Genomic DNA, 21667 nt, shown 5'->3' on the forward strand with positions numbered 1-21667 from the left:
AACCCTTAAGTTGCTGGCACGGCCACTCTACCAACCGAGCTATACCGCCCCACAAGTTCTTTTGATGACACATAAGCTGATTTTAAACGAATCCCAGACAGAGTAGGTATTTTGACATTTTACTCCAAAGCTTTGGAGAGACCAATCTATGAACAACACCTTCAAATCGCATCGCCCAAGTTGACCTCCCAACATTACGGAAGTCTTGCCTTTTTCACTACGCCACTGGCCCTGACTGTACAAAAGTGCAATCAATAACTTCTCACAAGTCCCTGCTCGACACCAGAAACGGGTGGTTTCCTGTGTGACGTCCTACTTCTTCTTTCCCGTCCAGAAACGTCTCGCTTCGCCTTCAGGCAGAAGCGCAAAACACGACGAGGTGACAGCGGCTCGCGAAGGACGCCGACTCGAGGGGCAGCGCCACAAGAAGGGACAAACTGCAAGTACGGCACGGGAGCCTTGACGTGGAATTGAAACCTCGGTGGAGATGTTTACCGGCTTCTCTCACAAAGGGGAAGTTTGAGATAACAGGAAATAGTTGGCCAACAACTCCAAACTTGTCCCCGACATCTGATCGCGGTCTTTGTCCGTCTTCCCCAGATTGGATATGAAGCTGCTCCGTCTGGTATTTTGTTACGGTCTTCTGCTTCTGCGGGCTTATCGGAGCGGTAGGTCTCACACATACCTGGTGTGTATAAACCCCGTTTCCATATGAGTTGGGAAATTAGATGTAAATATAAACGGAATAGAATGATTTGCCAATCCTTTTCAAGCCATATTCAGTTGAATATGCTACAAAGACAACATATTTGACGTGAGACAATTCTACTTCCATATTTTCAGTAATTTTATGTGTGTTAATCGATAAAATCTTATCTTAAATAACAACATTTAAAACGATAACCGCTGCCCAGTTGTTAGATCTTGTTTTATTATTCTTTATTTATCTTTAAATTACTTGCAATTACAGTTGCAAATCCAAGACATTCGACGGCAGTAGTGTTGTCCCGGTACCAATATTTTGGTACCGGTACCGAAATTATTTCAATACTAAGTAAAGGGGACCACAAAAAAAATTGCATTACTGGCTTTATTTTAATGTGTGGACGGGACGGGTTATCTATTTTAATCCAAAAACCTGCCCAAGCTCGATCCAGGACCAGTCCAAGCCATCTTTTTCTTTTCTGTTAATGTGACGGCAAACAATTGCTGTTGACATACTCCCCATTCCTGTTTTTATGTAAAAAGGGAATATCCAAATAGAAGAGGAGACGTGAACCTTTTTCGTTAGAGCGTGGGTGACACGTTTCTCCTCAAATTGAGCAAAATTTAATTATGTCTCTGTTTATTTCCTTGCTTCTTGTCTTGTTTAATAGATGCCATAGTTTTCTTGGTTGGCATTGAAAATTGCAACAGTACAAAGAGATGGTTGAATTTCACGTGACCGATAAGACCTGGTTTTGGTCGGTGACAGAAAAGTACCCATTCTTATAGTCACCATAAACCCTGATAAGATCCAGCCCAAAACAGCTGGTCTTACGAGCGAGTATTAGCTTACAGCTAGAGATTTACTTATATAACTTGGTTTTCCAACCAACAATATTCATTAAATTAACGACATAAATCGACAAAAATAGGACTTGGCGAAGCAATTTGAGCGTATCACTGCTAGTAGAATGAGTAACGCCCACCAAGGACGATAAAATAATATCTAAACGGCGGATTTATATCCATGAAAATATGGAAAAGCTGCTGATGCTGTGCTTGACGGAAATTCTGCGGAAGAACCACTGCACGAATTAACGACATAAATCATCAAAAATAGGACTTGGCGAAGTAACTTGAGCGTATCACTGCTAGTGGAATGAGTAACGCTAGTAAAGGACGTTTAAATAATATCTAAGTGGCGGACATTTATCCGTGAAAATATGGAGAAGCTGCTGATGGTGTGTTTGACAAAGAAATGTAAAAGAATACCGCACAAATTAACGATACAAATCATCAAAAATAGGACTTGGCGAAGCAATTTGAGCGTATCACTGCTAGTAGAATGAGTAACGCCAACCAAGGACGTTGAAATAATATCTAAACGGTGGACATTTATACATGAAAATATGGAGAAGCTGTTGATGGTGTGTTTGACAAAAAAATGTAGAAGACCTACTGCACAAATTAACGACATAAATCATCAAAAATAGGACTTGGCGAAGCAATTTGAGCGTATAACTGCTAGTAGAATGAGTAACGCCAACCAAGGACGTTAAAATAATATCCAAACGGCCGACATTAATCCATGGAAATATGGAGAAGCTGCTGATGGTGTGTTTGACAAAAAATGTAGAAGACCTACTGCACAAATTAATGACATAAATCATCAAATATAGGGCTTGGCGAAGCAATTTGTGCGTATAACTGCTAGTAGAATGAGTAACGCCAAACAAGGACATTAAAATAATATCTTAACAGCGTACATTTCTCCATAAAAATATGGAGAAGCTGCTGATGGTGTGCTTGACGGAAATCCTGTTGAAGAACCACTGCACGAATTAACGATATAAATCATCAAAAATAGGACTCGGCGAAGCAATTTGTGCGTATCACTGCTAGTAGAATGAGTAACGCCAACCAAAGACGTTAACATAATATCTAAACAGCGTACATTTATCCATAAAAATATGGAGAAGTTGCTGATGGTGTGTTTGACAAAAAAATGTAGAAGACCTACTGCACAAATTAACGACATAAATCATCAAAAATAGGACTTGGCGAAGCAATTTGAGCGTATCACTGCTAGTGGAATGAGTAACGCTAGTAAAGGACGTTTAAATAATATCTAAGCGGCGGACATTTATCCGTGAAAATATGGAGAAGCTGCTGATGGTGTGTTTGACAAAGAAATGTAAAAGAATACCGCACAAATTAACGATACAAATCATCAAAAATAGGACTTGGCGAAGCAATTTGAGCGTATCACTGCTAGTGGAATGAGTAACGCTAGTAAAGGACGTTTAAATAATATCTAAGCGGCGGACATTTATCCGTGAAAATATGGAGAAGCTGCTGATGGTGTGCTTGACAAAGAAATGTAAAAGAATACCGCACAAATTAACGATATAAATCATCAAAAATAGGACTTGGCGAAGCAATTTGAGCGTATCACTGCTAGTAGAATGAGTAACGCCAACCAAGGACGTTAAAATAATATCCAAACGGCCGACATTAATCTATGGAAATATGGAGAAGCTGCTGATGGTGTGTTTGACAAAAAATGTAGAAGACCTACTGCACAAATTAACGACATAAATCATCAAAAATAGGGCTTGGCGAAGCAATTTGTGCGTATAACTGCTAGTAGAATGAGTAACACCAACCAAAGACGTTAAAATAATATCTAAACATTGGACATTTATCCATCAAAGTAAGGAGAAGCTGCTGATGGTGTGTTTGACGAAAAAATTAAGAAAAACGACTGCACGTATTAACAATATATATCATCAAAAATAGGACCTTGCACAGCAATTTGTGCGTATCACTGCTAGTGGAATGAGTAACGCTAATAAAGGACGTTTAAATAATATCTAAGCGGCGGACATTTATCCGTGAAAATATGGAGAAGCTGCTGATGGTGTGTTTGACAAAGAAATGTAAAAGAATACCGCACAAATTAACGATACAAATCATCAAAAATAGGACTTGGCGAAGCAATTTGAGCGTATCACTGCTAGTAGAATGAGTAACGCCAACCAAGGACGTTGAAATAATATCTAAACGGTGGACATTTAAACATGAAAATATGGAGACGCTGCTGATGGTGTGTTTGACAAAAAAATGTAGAAGACCTACTGCACAAATTAACGACATAAATCATCAAAAATAGGACTTGGCGAAGCAATTTGAGCGTATAACTGCTAGTAGAATGAGTAACGCCAACCAAGGACATTAAAATAATATCTTAACAGCGTACATTTCTCCATAAAAATATGGAGAAGCTGCTGATGGTGTGCTTGACGGAAATCCGGTAGAAGAACCACTGCACGAATTAACGATATAAATCATCAAAAATAGGACTCGGCGAAGCAATTTGTGCGTATCACTGCTAGTAGAATGAGTAACGCCGACCAAAGACGTTAACATAATATCTAAACAGCGTACATTTATCCATAAAAATATGGAGAAGTTGCTGATGGTGTGTTTGACGAAAAAATGAAGAAAAACGACTGCACGAATTAACAATATAAATCATCAAAAATAGGACTTGGCGAAGCAATTTGAGCGTATCACTGCTAGTAGAATGAGTAACGCCAACCAAGGAGGTTGAAATAATATCCAAACGGCCGACATTAATCCATGGAAATATGGAGAAGCTGCTGATGGTGTGTTTGACAAAAAATGTAGAAGACCTACTGCACAAATTAACGACATAAATCATCAAAAATAGGGCTTGGCGAAGCAATTTGTGCGTATCACTGCTAGTAGAATGAGTAACGCCAACCAAGGACATTAAAATAATATCTTAACAGCGTACATTTCTCCATAAAAATATGGAGAAGCTGCTGATGGTGTGCTTGACGGAAATCCTGTAGAAGAACCACTGCACGAATTAACGATATAAATCATCAAAAATAGGACTCGGCGAAGCAATTTGAGCGTATAACTGCTAGTAGAATGAGTAACGCCAACCAAGGACATTAAAATAATATCTTAACAGCGTACATTTCTCCATAAAAATATGGAGAAGCTGCTGATGGTGTGCTTGACGGAAATCCGGTAGAAGAACCACTGCACGAATTAACGATATAAATCATCAAAAATAGGACTCGGCGAAGCAATTTGTGCGTATCACTGCTAGTAGAATGAGTAACGCCGACCAAAGACGTTAACATAATATCTAAACAGCGTACATTTATCCATAAAAATATGGAGAAGTTGCTGATGGTGTGTTTGACGAAAAAATGAAGAAAAACGACTGCACGAATTAACAATATAAATCATCAAAAATAGGACTTGGCGAAGCAATTTGAGCGTATCACTGCTAGTAGAATGAGTAACGCCAACCAAGGAGGTTGAAATAATATCCAAACGGCCGACATTAATCCATGGAAATATGGAGAAGCTGCTGATGGTGTGTTTGACAAAAAATGTAGAAGACCTACTGCACAAATTAACGACATAAATCATCAAAAATAGGGCTTGGCGAAGCAATTTGTGTGTATCACTGCTAGTAGAATGAGTAACGCCCACCAAGGACATTAAAATAATATCTTAACAGCGTACATTTCTCCATAAAAATATGGAGAAGCTGCTGATGGTGTGCTTGACGGAAATCCTGTAGAAGAACCACTGCACGAATTAACGATATAAATCATCAAAAATAGGACTCGGCGAAGCAATTTGAGCGTATCACTGCTAGTAGAATGAGTAACGCCAACCAAGGAGGTTAACATAATATCTAAACAGCGTACATTTATCCATAAAAATATGGAGAAGTTGCTGATGGTGTGTTTGACGAAAAAATGAAGAAAAACGACTGCACAAATTAACAATATAAATCATCAAAAATAGGACTTGGCGAAGCAATTTGAGCGTATCACTGCTAGTAGAATGAGTAACGCCAACCAAGGACGTTAAAATAATATCCAAACGGCCGACATTAATCCATGGAAATATGGAGAAGCTGCTGATGGTGTGTTTGACAAAAAAATGTAGAAGACCTACTGCACAAATTAACGACATAAATCATCAAAAATAGGACTTGGCGAAGCAATTTGAGCGTGTCACTGCTAGTAGAATGAGTAACGCTAACCAAGGACATTAAAATAATATCTTAACAGCGTACATTTATCCATAAAAATGTGGAGAAGCTGCTGATGGTGTGCTTGACGGAAATCCGGTAGAAGAACCACTGCACGAATTAACGATATAAATCATCAAAAATAGGACTCGGCGAAGCAATTTGTGCGTATCACTGCTAGTAGAATGAGTAACGCCAACCAAAGACGTTAACATAATATCTAAACAGCGTACATTTATCCATAAAAATATGGAGAAGCTGCTGATGGTGTGTTTGACAAAAAAATGTAGAAGACCTACTGCACAAATTAACGACATAAATCATCAAAAATAGGACTTGGCGAAGCAATTTGAGCGTATCACTGCTAGTGGAATGAGTAACGCTAGTAAAGGACGTTTAAATAATATCTAAGCGGCGGACATTTATCCGTGAAAATATGGAGAAGCTGCTGATGGTGTGTTTGACAAAGAAATGTAAAAGAATACCGCACAAATTAACGATATAAATCATCAAAAATAGGACTTGGCGAAGCAATTTGAGCGTATCACTGCTAGTAGAATGAGTAACGCCAACCAAGGACGTTGAAATAATATCTAAACGGTGGACATTTATACATGAAAATATGGAGACGCTGCTGATGGTGTGTTTGACAAAAAAATGTAGAAGACCTACTGCACAAATTAACCACATAAATCATCAAAAATAGGACTTGGCGAAGCAATTTGAGCGTATCACTGCTAGCAGAATGAGTAACGCCAACCAAGGACGTTAAAATAATATCCAAACGGCCGACATTAATCCATGGAAATATGGAGAAGCTGCTGATGGTGTGTTTGACAAAAAATGTAGAAGACCTACTGCACAAATTAATGACATAAATCATCAAAAATAGGACTTGGCGAAGCAATTTGTGTGTATCACTGCTAGTAGAATGAGTAACACCAACCAAGGAGGTTAAAATAATATCCAAACGCCGGATTTATATCCATAAAAATATGGAGAATCTGCTGATGGTGTGTTTGACAGAAATCCTGTCGAAGAACCACTGCACGAATTAACGACATAAATCACCAAAAATAGGACTTGGCAAAGCAATTTGTGCGTATCACTGCTAGTAGAATGAGTAACGCCAACCAAGGACGTTGAAATAATACCCAAACGGCGGACATTTATCCATAAAAATATGGAGAAGCTGCTGATGGTGTGTTTGACGGAATTCCAAAAATAACTACTGCACGAATGGGGACTTCTCCAGTTTGACTAAATATATATTTCTAATTGTTTTGATGGGGTTAATTTTGCCTATTGAAGGCCCCTGGTTTGAATGTAGTTGGTAACGTAACCTAATAAGTGTCATTACTCAACAGGGGCCACCAATCAGGAGGTGTGCCAGGAGGAACAATCCATTGATGATGTAAGAGACACATATTTCACCTTTCCGAACAAAGAATGCTGGATGTCACCCACCCGTCTGTTGCAGCTCCAAGTGCTGAGTTCCTCAGGGCCAGGGTATGAGAAGCTGGATATTCCGGACAACGAGAACTTCAGCTGCCGCCTTTACGTGACTAACGTACTCAACTGCTCCTGGTCCTTCCTCGCCCTGCAGCCGGGGACTCGGCTCCATGTTTACATCAGGTGTGTTCTCGCTCGGCTGCACCCCACCTGCCACTAGACACGAAAACAAAGACATAGAGAACTTGTTCAATTAGGTTCTGACGGCGAGCGACACAAATACAAACCCTGTTTCCATATGAGTCGGGAAATTGTGTTTGATGTAAATATAAACGCAATACAATGATTCATTTTCAACCCATTTTCAGTTGAATGCACTACAAAGACAACATATTTGATGTTCAAACTCATAAACTTTGTTTTTTTGTTCCAAATAATAATTCAGCTTCTCCATAAAAATATGGAGAAGCTGCTGATGGTGTGTTTGACGAAAAAGTGGAGAAAAACGACTGCACGAATTAACAATATAGTGTGGAGAAGTCCCCATTCGTGCAGTAGTTCTTTTTGGAATTCCGTCAAACACACCATCAGCAGCTTCTCCATATTTTTATGATGAAATGTCCCCCATTTGGGTATTATTTAAACCTCCTTGGTTGGTGTTATTCATTCTACTAGCAGTGATGCGCTCAAATTGCTTCGCCAAGTCCTATTTTTTATGATTTATATCGTTAATTCGTGCAGTCGTTCTTCGACAGGATTTCCGTCAAGCACTGCATCAGCAGCTTTTCCATATTTTCATTGATATAAATCCGACGTTTGGATATTATTTTAACCTCCTTGGTTGGTGTTACTCATTCTACTAGCAGTGATACGCTCAAATTGCTTCGCCAAGTCCTATTTTTGATGATTTATGTCGTTTATTCGTGCAGTTGTTCGACAGGATTTCCGTCAAACACACCATCAGCAGATTCTCCATATTTTTATGGATATAAATCCGGCGTTTGGATATTATTTTAACCTCCTTCGCCAAGTCATATTTTTGATGATTTATGTCGTTAATTTGTGCTGTAGGTCTTTTACATTTTTTGTCAAACACGCCATCAGCAGCTTCTCCATATTTCCATGGATTAATGTCGGCCGTTTGGATATTATTTCAACGTCCTTGGTTGGTGTTACTCATTCTACTAGCAGTGATACGCTCAAATTGCTTTGCCAAGTCATATTTTTGATGATTTATGTCTTTAATTTGTGCAGTAAGTCTTCTATATTTTTTGTCAAACACACCATCAGCAGCTTCTCCATATTTCCATGGATTAATGTCGGCCGTTTAGATATTATTTCAACGTCCTTGGTTGGTGTTACTCATTCTACTAGCAGTGATACGCTCAAATTGCTTCGCCAAGTCATATTTTTGATGATTTATGTCGTCAATTTGTGCTGTAGGTCTTTTACATTTTTTGTCAAACACACCATCAGCAGCTTCTCCATATTTCCATGGATTAATGTTGGCCGTTTGGATATTATTTCAACCTCCTTGGTTGGCGTTACTCATTCTACTAGCAGTGATACGCTAAAATTGCTTCGCCAAGTCCTATTTTTGATGATTTATGTCGTTAATTCGTGCAGTCGTTCTTCGACAAGATTTCCGTCAAGCACACCATCAGCAGCTTTTCCGTATTTTCATTTATATAAATCCAACGTTTAGATATTAGTTTAACCTCCTTGGTTGGTGTTATTCATTCTACTAGCAGTGATACGCTCAAATTGCTTCGCCAAGTCCTATTTTTGTCTTGGTGAAATAAGCAGGGGCGTCTGTCAGAGAAATTGTGTATAAATTATCAAATAAAGCTTTGAATTACATTGTGAAGGCTGAAACCTTCCAAGAAGAATGCTCGTAAAACGTCACTAGACTTCCAAGCGGACAGATGGCAGAATCTGCCCAACTTCCACAGGAACTTTTTTTGAAGTATTTTTTACGAACTCATTCTTTGATCTATTTTATGGGACTCCCTTTGAACAATTGTATGGAACTTTCTTTGAACTGTTCGGGGACCGAAGCTGGCCACGAGCCACTTCCCTGAGGAATAAAGAAGGATGAGTACGGTTTTGGAGCAGAGCGTGGTGCAGGATTGTACGGACAGTACGGTGGCCATGTGTCTCCTCAGAATCTGAGTCCAAATTTAATTCTGTCTCTGTTTGATTCTAGATGTCATCGGTGTTTGAACCTGACAGCGTCCATTGAAAAGACGGCGCTTGGATGGCAGGATATGTAGTTCCAAAACCTGTATGTACCTTTCAGCATTAATGGTGCCTTCAAAAATGTGTAAGTGACCCAGGCCTTTGGGCACTAATACACCCCCATACAGCACAGATGCTGGCTTTTCAACTTTGTGCCTGGAACAGTCCAGATGGTTCTTTTCCTCTTTGGTCCGGAAGACACGACGTCCACGGTTTCCATAAACAATTTGAAATGTGGACTCGTCAGACCACAGAACACTTTCCCACTTTGCATCAGGCCATCTTAGATGAGCTCAGGCTCAGCCAAGCTGGCAGCGTGTCTGGGTGTTGTTGATAAATGGCTTTCTTCCTTGCATAGTTGAGTTTTAATTTGCACTTACAGATGTAGCCACCAACTGTCATTACTGACAGTGGTTTTCTGAAGTATTCCTGAGCCTGTGTGGTGGTATCCTTTACACACTATTGTCGCCTTTTGATGCAGTATCCCATGAGTGATCGAATATGTGTAAAGGATATCACCACATGGGCTCAGGAACACTTCGGAAAACCACTGTCAGTAACGGCAGTTGGTATGTACCTTTCAGCATTAATGGTGCCTTCACAGATGTGTAAGTTACCCATGCCTTGGGCACTAATGCACCCCCATACCATCACACATGCTGGCTTTTCAACCTTGCGTCGACAACAGTAAATGGTAAATGGGTTGTACTTGTATAGCGCTTTTCTACCTTCAAGGTACTCAAAGCGCTTTGACACTACTTCCACATTTACCCATTCACACACTGATGGAGGGAGCTGCCATGCAAGGCGCTAACCAGCACCCATCAGGAGCAAGGACGTGACTAGGTGGGGATTGAACCAGGGACCCTCGGGTTGCGCACGGCCACTCTCTTAACTGTGCAACATTCACGGCATTACTAGGTTAAAGCATAATAGAAATGTATTCTAATATTTCCCACTCTTGCTGGGATGCCGACTGACGGGACGCTCATATTATTCCGTTTAGATGAAGAATCAATCACAATCTTCTCCAAGGGTTAAATAATGTTGCCGGAACAACAGTCTTTGTGTGTCTTTTTTGCCGTCTCGGGGATGTGAAAGTGGCCCAGCCTGTTGGTCCATGGCCACATTTGTCTACTTGCGGGTGAAGTGAAGTGAATAATATTTATATAGCGCTTTTCTCTAGTGACTCAAAGCGCTTTACATAGTGAAACCCAATATCGAAGTTACATTTAAACCAGTGTGGGTGGCACTGGGAGCACATGGGTAAAGTGTCTTGCCCAAGGACACAACGGCAGTGACTAGGATAAAGGAAGCGGGAATTGAACCTGCAACCCTCAAGTTGCTGGCACGGTCGCTCTACCAACCGAGCTATACCGCCCCACAAGTTCTTTTGATGACACATAAGCTGATTTTAAACGAATCCCAGACAGAGTAGGTATTTTGACATTTTACTCCAAAGCTGTGGAGAGACCAATCTATGAGCACATTCAAATCGCATCGCCCAAGTTGATCTCCCAACACTGCGCGCCCCACATGTGGGGCGGTGGGGTGAGAAATGCCTGAATTATAATCTAGAATTTACTTTCAGCAAGTTTGAGTTCGTCACTGCTATCAATGCACCACTAAAATAGCCCGTCTGCGTTGGCACTTATAACAATATCACTCAAATTTGTTTAATTTTCAGGTCACCACATGTAAATGGAGTATTGTTGGCAATTTCTGGATGTTTTTGGTGAAATGTGGACTCGTCAGACCACAAAACACTTTTCCACTTTGCATCAGTCCATCTTAGATAATCTCGGGCCCAGAGAAGCCGGCGGCGTTTCTGGATGTTCTTGATAAAAGGCTTTCGCTTTGCATAGTAGAGCTTTAACTTGCACTTACAGATTTAGCGAACAACTGTATTTAGTGAAAGTGGTTTTCTGAAGTGTTCCTGAGCCCATGTGGTGATATCCTTTAGAGATTGATGTCTGTTGTTTATCAGTTTGAACATCAAATATGTTGTCTTTGTAGCATATTCAACTGAATATGGCTTGAAAAGGATTTGCATTTTGCCGCGTTGTTTCAAAGTCAACATTTAAAGGACATGTACGTATAATCGGCGTTGTAGCAACGTCTCCTGCCTAAACGAGTTTTTCTCTCCATGCAGCGTTTGCGATTACCCCAACACAGTCCTCCCCCGTCAGCTGGTGTCCGACGAGCCTCTCGGAGGGACGTCGGCGGTTCTGAAGGAGCACGAGACGCTACAGGTGGTCTTGCATTTCAACGTGTCCCTGCTACAAACCTGGGCGGTCTACGGCTACGCGTACGACATTGAAATGATAGGTAACGGGACGCAAGACACGCACTCTAGACTGAGGCATTGACAAAGGACTCCACAGGAGTCCTTTGCCATGGGCCAAGGACCCTATTGAAACTGGTGTGTTTTTTATTATTATTAGGGTCCGCAGGTCCTTTGCCATGGGCCAAGGACCCTATTGAAACTGGTGCGTTTTATTATTATTAGGGTCCGAGTCCTTTGCCATGGGCCAAGGACCCTATTGAAACTGGTGCGTTTTATTATTATTAGGGTCCGAGTCCTTTGCCATGGGCCAAGGACCCTATTGAAACTGGTGCGTTTTATTATTATTAGGGTCCGAGTCCTTTGCCATGGGCCAAGGACCCTATTGAAACTGGTGCGTTTTATTATTATTAGGGTCCGAGTCCTTTGCCATGGGCCAAGGACCCTATTGAAACTGGTGCGTTTTATTATTATTAGGGTCCGAGTCCTTTGCCATGGGCCAAGGACCCTATTGAAACTGGTGCGTTTTATTATTATTAGGGTCCGAGTCCTTTGCCATGGGCCAAGGACCCTATTGAAACTGGTGCGTTTTATTATTATTAGGGTCCTTGGCCCATGGCAAAAGACTCCACAGGAGTCCTTTGCCATGGACCTGCGGACCCTATTGAAACTGGTGCGTTTGATTATTATTAGGGTCCGCAGGCCCATGGCAAAAGACTCCACAGGAGTCCTTTGCCATGGGCCAAGGACCCTATTGAAACTGGTGTGTTTTATTATTATTAGGGTCCGAGTCCTTTGCCATGGGCCAAGGACCCTATTGAAACTGGTGCGTTCTATTATTATTAGGGTCCGAGTCCTTTGCCATGGGCCAAGGACCCTATTGAAACTGGTGCGTTTTATTATTATTAGGGTCCGAGTCCTTTGCCATGGGCCAAGGACCCTATTGAAACTGGTGCGTTCTATTATTATTAGGGTCCGAGTCCTTTGCCATGGGCCAAGGACCCTATTGAAACTGGTGCGTTTTATTATTATTAGGGTCCGAGTCCTTTGCCATGGGCCAAGGACCCTATTGAAACTGGTGCGTTCTATTATTATTAGGGTCCGAGTCCTTTGCCATGGGCCAAGGACCCTATTGAAACTGGTGCGTTTTATTATTATTAGGGTCCGAGTCCTTTGCCATGGGCCAAGGACCCTATTGAAACTGGTGCGTTTTATTATTATTAGGGTCCGAGTCCTTTGCCATGGGCCAAGGACCCTATTGAAACTGGTGCGTTCTATTATTATTAGGGTCCGAGTCCTTTGCCATGGGCCAAGGACCCTATTGAAACTGGTGCGTTTTATTATTATTAGGGTCCGAGTCCTTTGCCATGGGCCAAGGACCCTATTGAAACTGGTGCGTTCTATTATTATTAGGGTCCGAGTCCTTTGCCATGGGCCAAGGACCCTATTGAAACTGGTGCGTTTTATTATTATTAGGGTCCGAGTCCTTTGCCATGGGCCAAGGACCCTATTGAAACTGGTGCGTTCTATTATTATTAGGGTCCGAGTCCTTTGCCATGGGCCAAGGACCCTATTGAAACTGGTGCGTTTTATTATTATTAGGGTCCGAGTCCTTTGCCATGGGCCAAGGACCCTATTGAAACTGGTGCGTTTTATTATTATTAGGGTCCGAGTCCTTTGCCATGGGCCAAGGACCCTATTGAAACTGGTGCGTTTTATTATTATTAGGGTCCGAGTCCTTTGCCATGGGCCAAGGACCCTATTGAAACTGGTGCGTTTTATTATTATTAGGGTCCGAGTCCTTTGCCATGGGCCAAGGACCCTATTGAAACTGGTGCGTTTTATTATTATTAGGGTCCGAGTCCTTTGCCATGGGCCAAGGACCCTATTGAAACTGGTGCGTTTTATTATTATTAGGGTCCGAGTCCTTTGCCATGGACCAAGGACCCTATTGAAACTGGTGCGTTTTATTATTATTAGGGTCCGAGTCCTTTGCCATGGGCCAAGGACCCTATTGAAACTGGTGCGTTTTATTATTATTAGGGTCCGAGTCTTTTGCCATGGGCCAAGGACCCTATTGAAACTGGTGCGTTTTATTATTATTAGGGTCCGAGTCCTTTGCCATGGACCAAGGACCCTATTGAAACTGGTGCGTTTTATTATTATTAGGGTCCGAGTCCTTTGCCATGGGCCAAGGACCCTATTGAAACTGGTGCGTTTTATTATTATTAGGGTCCGAGTCTTTTGCCATGGGCCAAGGACCCTATTGAAACTGGTGCGTTCTATTATTATTAGGGTCCTTGGCCCATGGCAAAAGACTCCACAGGAGTCCTTTGCCATGGGCCAAGGATGAACTTGACTGGCCTGCACAGAGTCCTGACCCGAACCCGACAGAACACCTTTGGGATGAATTAGAACGGAGACCGATGCGTTTTTTTTTTTGGAAGAACGGTGGAAAATTCCTTATAAACACACTCCGCAACCTTGTGGACAGCCTTCCCAGGACAGTTGAAGCTGTCATAGCTGCAAAAGGTGGACCCGCATCAAATTGAACCCCCTATGGGTTAGGACTGGGATGGCACGTCCAGTCCGTATGTGAGTCAAGGCAGGTGGCCAAATACTATTGGAAATATAGTGTTTATTTAAAGATTGTACAATTTTAAAAGATAAATGATGATGCTTTTGGAGAGTTTGGGGCGATTGGAACGCCTCCAGAATCTTGCAGTTAGTTGTGAAGCAAAATGTATGCAAAATTTACAAAGCATATCCATTATGTATTATCCAGACCACCTCAAAAAACACCTTCCAAGTACCACCGTAAGGACTGACATTAAAATACAGTAGCGCAATTGGCCTATGTATTCATTAAAAAGAGGCAGAGTATACGCAATAATTTTGAATAGTAACACTGTGTTTAAATGTTTATCGAAGTGATTCTTTGGAGTACCCTGTTTGCTTCTGACTATTTCCTGCTTATCCTAGCCCCCCCACCCCCATCCTTTAGGCACCCCTTAGAAAATGCCACCCTGAGGATATTCCCATCTGGCCTATGAAGTAGAATTTATTGTGAATTTATTATGGGTCTACTGGAAATGTTAGCAATGTCCTTTGGCAAGTTTCACCGCAATAAGGCCCATTTGGTAGCCATCCACAAGCTTCTGGTTGATTTTTTTTGACCACTCCTCTTGACGAAATTGGTGCAGTTCAGCTAAATTTGTTGGTTTCTTCAGCATTGTCCACACATTTAAGTCATGGCCATTCCAAAACCTTAATACTAGCCCGATTTAGCCATTCCTTTACCACTTTTGAGGTGTGTTTGGGGGTCATTGTCCTGTTGGAACACCCAACTGTGCCCAAGACCCAACCTCCGGGCTGATGATTTTAGCTTGTCCTGAAGAATTTGGAGGTATTGTGGCAAAACGACTCAATTTATGTTTCATCTGACATCAAATGGACAAAGATAAGACCTTCTGGAGGAAAGTTCTGTGGTCAGAAAAAAACAAAAATGCAGCTGTTTGGCCACAATACCCAGCAGGAGAAAAGGTGAGGCCTTCAATCCCAGGAACAGCATTCCTACTGTCAAGCATGGTGGTGGTGGTATTATGCTCTGGGCCTTTTTTTGCTGGCAGTTGGGTGTTGGAACACCCAACTGAGCCCAAGACCCAACCTCCGGGCTGATGATTTTAGCTTGTCCTGAAGAATTTGGAGGTATTGTGGCAAAATGACTCAATTTATGTTTCATCTGACATCACATTGACGAAGATAAGACCTTCTGGAGGAAAGTTCTGTGGTCAGAAAAAACTAAAATGGAGCTGTTTGGCCACAATACCCAGCAGGAGAAAAGGTGAGGCCTTTAATCCCAGGAACAGCATCCCTACTGTCAAGCATGGTGGTGGTAGTATTATGCTCTGGGCCTTTTTTTGCTGGCAGTTGGGTGTTGGAACACCCAACTGAGCCCAAGACCCAATGCCCAGGCTGATGATTTTAGCTTGTCCTGAAGAATTTGGAGGTATTGTGGCAAAACGACTCAATTTATGTTTCATCTGACATCACATTGACGAAGATAAGACCTGCTGGAGGAAAGTTCTGTGGTCAGAAAAAACAAAAATGGAGCTGTTTGGCCACAATACCCAGCAGGAGAAAAGGTGAGGCCTTTAATCCCAGGAACAGCATTCCTACTGTCAAGCATGGTGGTGGTGGTATTATGCTCTGGGCCTTTTTTTTGCTGGCAGTTGGGTATTGGAACACCCAACTGAGCCCAAGACCCAACCTCCGGGCTGATGATTTTAGCTTGTCCTGAAGAATTTGGAGGTATTGTAGCTGAACAGCTCCATTTTTGTTTCATCTGACATCAAATGGACAAAGATAAGACCTTCTGGAGGAAAGTTCTGTGGTCAGAAAAAACTAAAATGGAGCTGTTTGGCCACAATACCCAGCAGGAGAAAAGGTGAGGCCTTTAATCCCAGGAACAGCATCCCTACTGTCAAGCATGGTGGTGGTGGTATTATGCTCTGGGCCTTTTTTTGCTGGCAGTTGGGTGTTGGAACACCCAACTGAGCCCAAGACCCAACCTCCGGGCTGATGATTTTTGCTTGTCCTGAAGAATTTGGAGGTATTGTAGCTGAACAGCTCCATTTTTGTTTCATCTAACATCGAATGGACGAAGATAAGACCTTCTGGAGGAAAGTTCTGTGGTCAGAAAAAACAAAAATGGAGCTGTTTGACCACAATACCCAGCAGGAGAAAAGGTGAGGCCTTTAATCCCAGGAACAGCATTCCTACTGTCAAGCATGGTGGTGATGGTATTATGCTCTGGGCCTTTTTTTGCTGGCAGTAGGGTGTTGGAACACCCAACTGAGCTCAAAACCCAACCTCCGGGCTGATGATTTTAGCTTGTCCTGAAGAATTTGGAGGTATTGTAGCTGAACAGCTCCATTTTTGTTTCATCTAACATCAAATGGACAAAGATAAGACCTTCTGGAGGAAAGTTCTGTGGTCAGAAAAAACTAAAATGGAGCTGTTTGGCCACAATACCCAGCAGGAGAAAAGGCGAGGCCTTTAATCCCAGGAACAGCATACCTACTGTCAAGCATGGTGGTGGTAGTATTATGCTCTGGGCCTTTTTTTTGCTGGCAGTTGGGTGTTGGAACACCCAACTGAGCCCAAGACCCAACCTCCGGGCTGATGATTTTAGCTTGTCCTGAAGAATTTGGAGGTATTGTGGCAAAACGACTCAATTTTTGTTTCATCTGACACCACATGGACAAAGATAAGACCTTCTGGAGGAAAGTTCTGTGGTCAGAAAAAAACAAAAATGCAGCTGTTTGACCACAATACCAAGCAGGAGAAAAGGTGAGGCCTTTAATCCCAGGAACAGCATCCCTACTGTCAAGCATGGTGGTGGTGGTATTATGCTCTGGGCCTTTTTTTGCTGGCAGTTGGGTGTTGGAACACCCAACTGAGCCCAAGACCCAACCTCCAGGCTGATGATTTTAGCTTGTCCTGAAGAATTTGGAGGTATTGTAGCTGAACAGCTCCATTTTTGTTTCATCTGACATCAAATGGACGAAGATAAGACCTTCTGGAGGAAAGTTCTGTGGTCAGAAAAAACAAAAATTGAGCTGTTTGGCCACAATACCCAGCAGGAGAAAAGGCGTGGCCTTTAATCCCAGGAACAGCATCCCTACTGTCAAGCATGGTGGTGGTGGTATTATGCTCTGGGCCTTTTTTTTGCTGGCAGTTGGGTGTTGGAACACCCAACTGAGCCCAAGACCCAACCTCCGGGCTGATGATTTTAGCTTGTCCTGAAGAATTTGGAGGTATTGTGGCAAAACGACTCAATTTATGTTTCATCTGACACCACATTGACGAAGATAAGACCTTCTGGAGGAAAGTTCTGTGGTCAGAAAAAACTAAAATTGAGCTGTTTGGCCACAATACCCAGCAGGAGAAAAGGCGAGGCCTTCAATCCCAGGAACAGCATCCCTACTGTCAAGCATGGTGGTGGTGGTATTATGCTCTGGGCCTTTTTTTTGCTGGCAGTTGGGTGTTGGAACACCCAACTGAGCCCAAGACCCAATGCACAGGCTGATGATTTTAGCTTGTCCTTAAGAATTTGGAGGTATTGTAGCTGAACAGCTCCATTTTTGTTTCATCTAACATCAAATGGACAAAGATAAGACCTTCTGGAGGAAAGTTCTGTGGTCAGAAAAAACAAAAATGGAGCTGTTTGACCACAATACCCAGCAGGAGAAAAGGTGAGGCCTTTAATCCCAGGAACAGCATTCCTACTGTCAAGCATGGTGGTGATGGTATTATGCTCTGGGCCTTTTTTTGCTGGCAGTAGGGTGTTGGAACACCCAACTGAGCTCAAAACCCAACCTCCGGGCTGATGATTTTAGCTTGTCCTGAAGAATTTGGAGGTATTGTAGCTGAACAGCTCCATTTTTGTTTCATCTAACATCAAATGGACAAAGATAAGACCTTCTGGAGGAAAGTTCTGTGGTCAGAAAAAACTAAAATGGAGCTGTTTGGCCACAATACCCAGCAGGAGAAAAGGCGAGGCCTTTAATCCCAGGAACAGCATACCTACTGTCAAGCATGGTGGTGGTAGTATTATGCTCTGGGCCTTTTTTTTGCTGGCAGTTGGGTGTTGGAACACCCAACTGAGCCCAAGACCCAACCTCCGGGCTGATGATTTTAGCTTGTCCTTAAGAATTTGGAGGTATTGTAGCTGAACAGCTCCATTTTTGTTTCATCTAACATCAAATGGACAAAGATAAGACCTTCTGGAGGAAAGTTCTGTGGTCAGAAAAAAACAAAAATGCAGCTGTTTGGCCACAATACCCAGCAGGAGAAAAGGTGAGGCCTTTAATCCCAGGAACAGCATCCCTACTGTCAAGCATGGTGGTGGTAGTATTATGCTCTGGGCCTTTTTTTTGCTGGCAGTTGGGTGTTGGAACACCCAACTGAGCCCAAGACCCAACCTCCGGGTTGATGATTTTAGCTTGTCCTGAAGAATTTGGAGGTATTGTGGCTGAACAGCTCCATTTTTGTTTCATCTGACATCAAATGGACGAAGATAAGACCTTCTGGAGGAAAGTTCTGTGGTCAGAAAAAAACAAAAATGGAGCTGTTTGGCCACAATACCCAGCAGGAGAAAAGGTGAGGCCTTTAATCCCAGGAACAGCATACCTACTGTCAAGCATGGTGGTGGTATTATGCTCTGGGCCTTTTTTTGCTGGCAGTTGGGTGTTGGAACACCCAACTGAGCCCAAGACTCAATGCCCAGGCTGATGATTTTAGCTTGTCCTGAAGAATTTGGAGGTATTGTGGCAAAACGACTCAATTTATGTTTCATCTAACATCACATTGACGAAGATAAGACCTTCTGGAGGAAAGTTCTGTGGTCAGAAAAAAACAAAAATTTAGCTGTTTGGCCACAATACCCAGCAGGAGAAAAGGCGAGGCCTTTAATCCCAGGAACAGCATTCCTACTGTCAAGCATGGTGGTGGTAGTATTATGCTCTGGGCCTTTTTTTGCTGGCAGTTGGGTGTTGGAACACCCAACTGAGCCCAAGACCCAACCTCCGGGCTGATGATTTTAGCTTGTCCTGAAGAATTTGGAGGTATTGTGGCAAAACATCTCCATTTTTGTTTCATCTGACATCAAATGGACGAAGATAAGACCTTCTGGAGGAAAGTTCTGTGGTCAGAAAAAACAAAAATGCAGCTGTTTGGCCACAATACCCAGCAGGAGAAAAGGTGAGGCCTTTAATCCCAGGAACAGCATTCCTACTGTCAAGCATGGTGGTGGTGGTATTATGCTCTGGGCCTTTTTTTTGCTGGCAGTTGGGTGTTGGAACACCCAACTGAGCCCAAGACCCAACCTCCGGGCTGATGATTTTAGCTTGTCCTGAAGAATTTGGAGGTATTGTGGCAAAACAGCTCCTTTTTTGTTTCATCTGACATCACATTGACGAAGATAAGACCTTCTGGAGGAAAGTTCTGTGGTCAGAAAAAAACAAAAATGGAGCTGTTTGGCCACAATACCCAGCAGGAGAAAAGGTGAGGCCTTTAATCCCAGGAACAGCATTCCTACTGTCAAGCATGGTGGTGGTAGTATTATGCTCTGGGCCTTTTTTTGCTGGCAGTTGGGTGTTGGAACACCCAACTGAGCCCAAGACCCAACCTCCGGGCTGATGATTTTAGCTTGTCCTGAAGAATTTGGAGGTATTGTGGCAAAACAGCTCCTTTTTTGTTTCATCTAACATCACATTGACGAAGATAAGACCTTCTGGAGGAAAGTTCTGTGGTCAGAAAAAACTAAAATGGAGCTGTTTGGTCACAATACCCAGCAGGAGAAAAGGCGAGGCCTTTAATCCCAGGAACAGCATTCCTACTGTCAAACATGGTGGTGGTAGTATTATGCTCTGGGCCTTTTTTTGCTCCCAATGGAACTGGTGCTTTACAGAGAGTAAATGGGACAATGAAAAATTCCTCAGGACAGGTTGGGTCTTGGGCACAGTTGGGTGTTCCAACATGACAATGACCCTAAACACACCTCAAAAGTGGTAAAGGAATGGCTAAAGCAGACAGTTTTAGAATGGTCTTCCCAAAGCCCTGACTTAAACGTGTGGACAATGCTGAAGAAAGAAGTCCATGTCAGAAAACCAACCGAATCCTCCTTTTTTCAGCTAAATATGAAAAGACTAAGCATTGAAACTGTCAGTCTAAAACTGCACAGGCATGGACGTAGCCCCAAAAACCTGATATTTCTGAGCAAAAGGACCACCTTGTCATGGTACCAGGTTACTATTGTATACTATTTGGCCACAGAGGTCTTGCCCCCGCCCGGGAACATCTCAGCTTCGGTCAACGATGACGGCCTGGTGGTGAGCTGGGGGTTGCCCCACAGTCGGGTGACGAGCCAACCCTCCTGTTTCGAGTACCAACTGGATTTGGGCGACGAGGTGAAGTACGCATGCGGGTATCGGACTACCGAACACCGGTTCATCGGGGAATCTTCCAACAGGAGATGCCAAAAAACCTGAGAGGCCGGCTGTCCTACACTCTCCCGAATGTGGATCCTTCTGCCACCTACGCGGCGAGAGTCAGGGCCAAGACAGTCTCGGATTGTCCCGGATCGCCGCAATGGAGCCGCTGGAGTAACACAGTCAGTAAGTGATACGGATAAGATTCCTAGATAAAGTTACTTACAGTATCCCGTTTTCTCTTATCAGCCCTTGATCAGCCTGGTTTGGGTGTTGGAATAAAAAACCAAACAGAGACTTGATTGTTATCAGGGTTTCAGGCGCTCACTATAAGAATCTTTCTTTTCAGCGATCGAGCAGTCATTGGAAAAGTTCAACGTTATGGTGATTGTGCTCATCGCACTCGGGATACCCATGATCCTCCTGGCTTTGCTGATGGTTTTTTCGTCATCAGAGGTACTCTCTCTCTTAGAGCTTCTCAATTATTCTTTGTTATGCCTCGTCTTATTTATACAGCAGGGATTCTCAAACTGTAGCACCAGTGGTACTCAGGAGTCACCTAATAAAAGTACAGAAAGTCAGACGAAAGCGAACTTTAGTGTGTGTGTTTTTGTCACACACACACACGTCTGCTTTAGCCCTATCTCGTTACTGGCACCTCTTCTCACCATCCAAACTAGGACCTATGTTATAAGTGTGTAACAAAATAAACAGTGTGGACACATTGTGTTACATATTATATAATATTCTTGTGACAATCAGATTAATCACACTTTAAATCTGGATGAATCGCGATTACTCGTTTGCATAATTTAAATGAACCTAAAATAAACTCCAATTGGACACATTATTGCCAGAATGTCATCAAAGTACTTTAAAGCACATCATATATATATATATATATATATA

At 42.6% G+C, this 21667-nt stretch overlaps 2 protein-coding genes across 7 annotated transcripts in view; one reads left to right on the plus strand and one right to left on the minus strand.

The window, feature by feature from the left end:
- LOC133545481 (caspase-8-like) overlaps positions 1-21667 on the minus strand; it is a 64394-nt gene that overhangs the window by 22333 nt on the left and 20394 nt on the right. For all 6 annotated transcript variants that reach the window (XM_061891135.1, XM_061891127.1, XM_061891174.1 and 3 more), the window contains one exon: positions 7226-7459. The gene's annotated coding sequence lies outside the window, so the exon portion shown is untranslated. The remainder of the gene's footprint in view (positions 1-7225; positions 7460-21667) is intronic.
- On the plus strand, positions 274-21475 carry LOC133545527 (granulocyte-macrophage colony-stimulating factor receptor subunit alpha-like). Its single transcript, XM_061891187.1, has 7 exons — positions 274-668; positions 7159-7205; positions 7272-7426; positions 11634-11809; positions 20604-20737; positions 20800-20944; positions 21108-21475. Exons 1-7 carry the CDS (start codon positions 608-610, stop codon positions 21458-21460), a joined length of 1071 nt encoding a protein of 356 aa, XP_061747171.1. The 5' UTR covers positions 274-607; the 3' UTR covers positions 21461-21475.

This window comes from Nerophis ophidion, linkage group LG02 (genome assembly GCF_033978795.1).
Source record: "Nerophis ophidion isolate RoL-2023_Sa linkage group LG02, RoL_Noph_v1.0, whole genome shotgun sequence".
Taxonomy (NCBI): domain Eukaryota; kingdom Metazoa; phylum Chordata; class Actinopteri; order Syngnathiformes; family Syngnathidae; genus Nerophis; species Nerophis ophidion.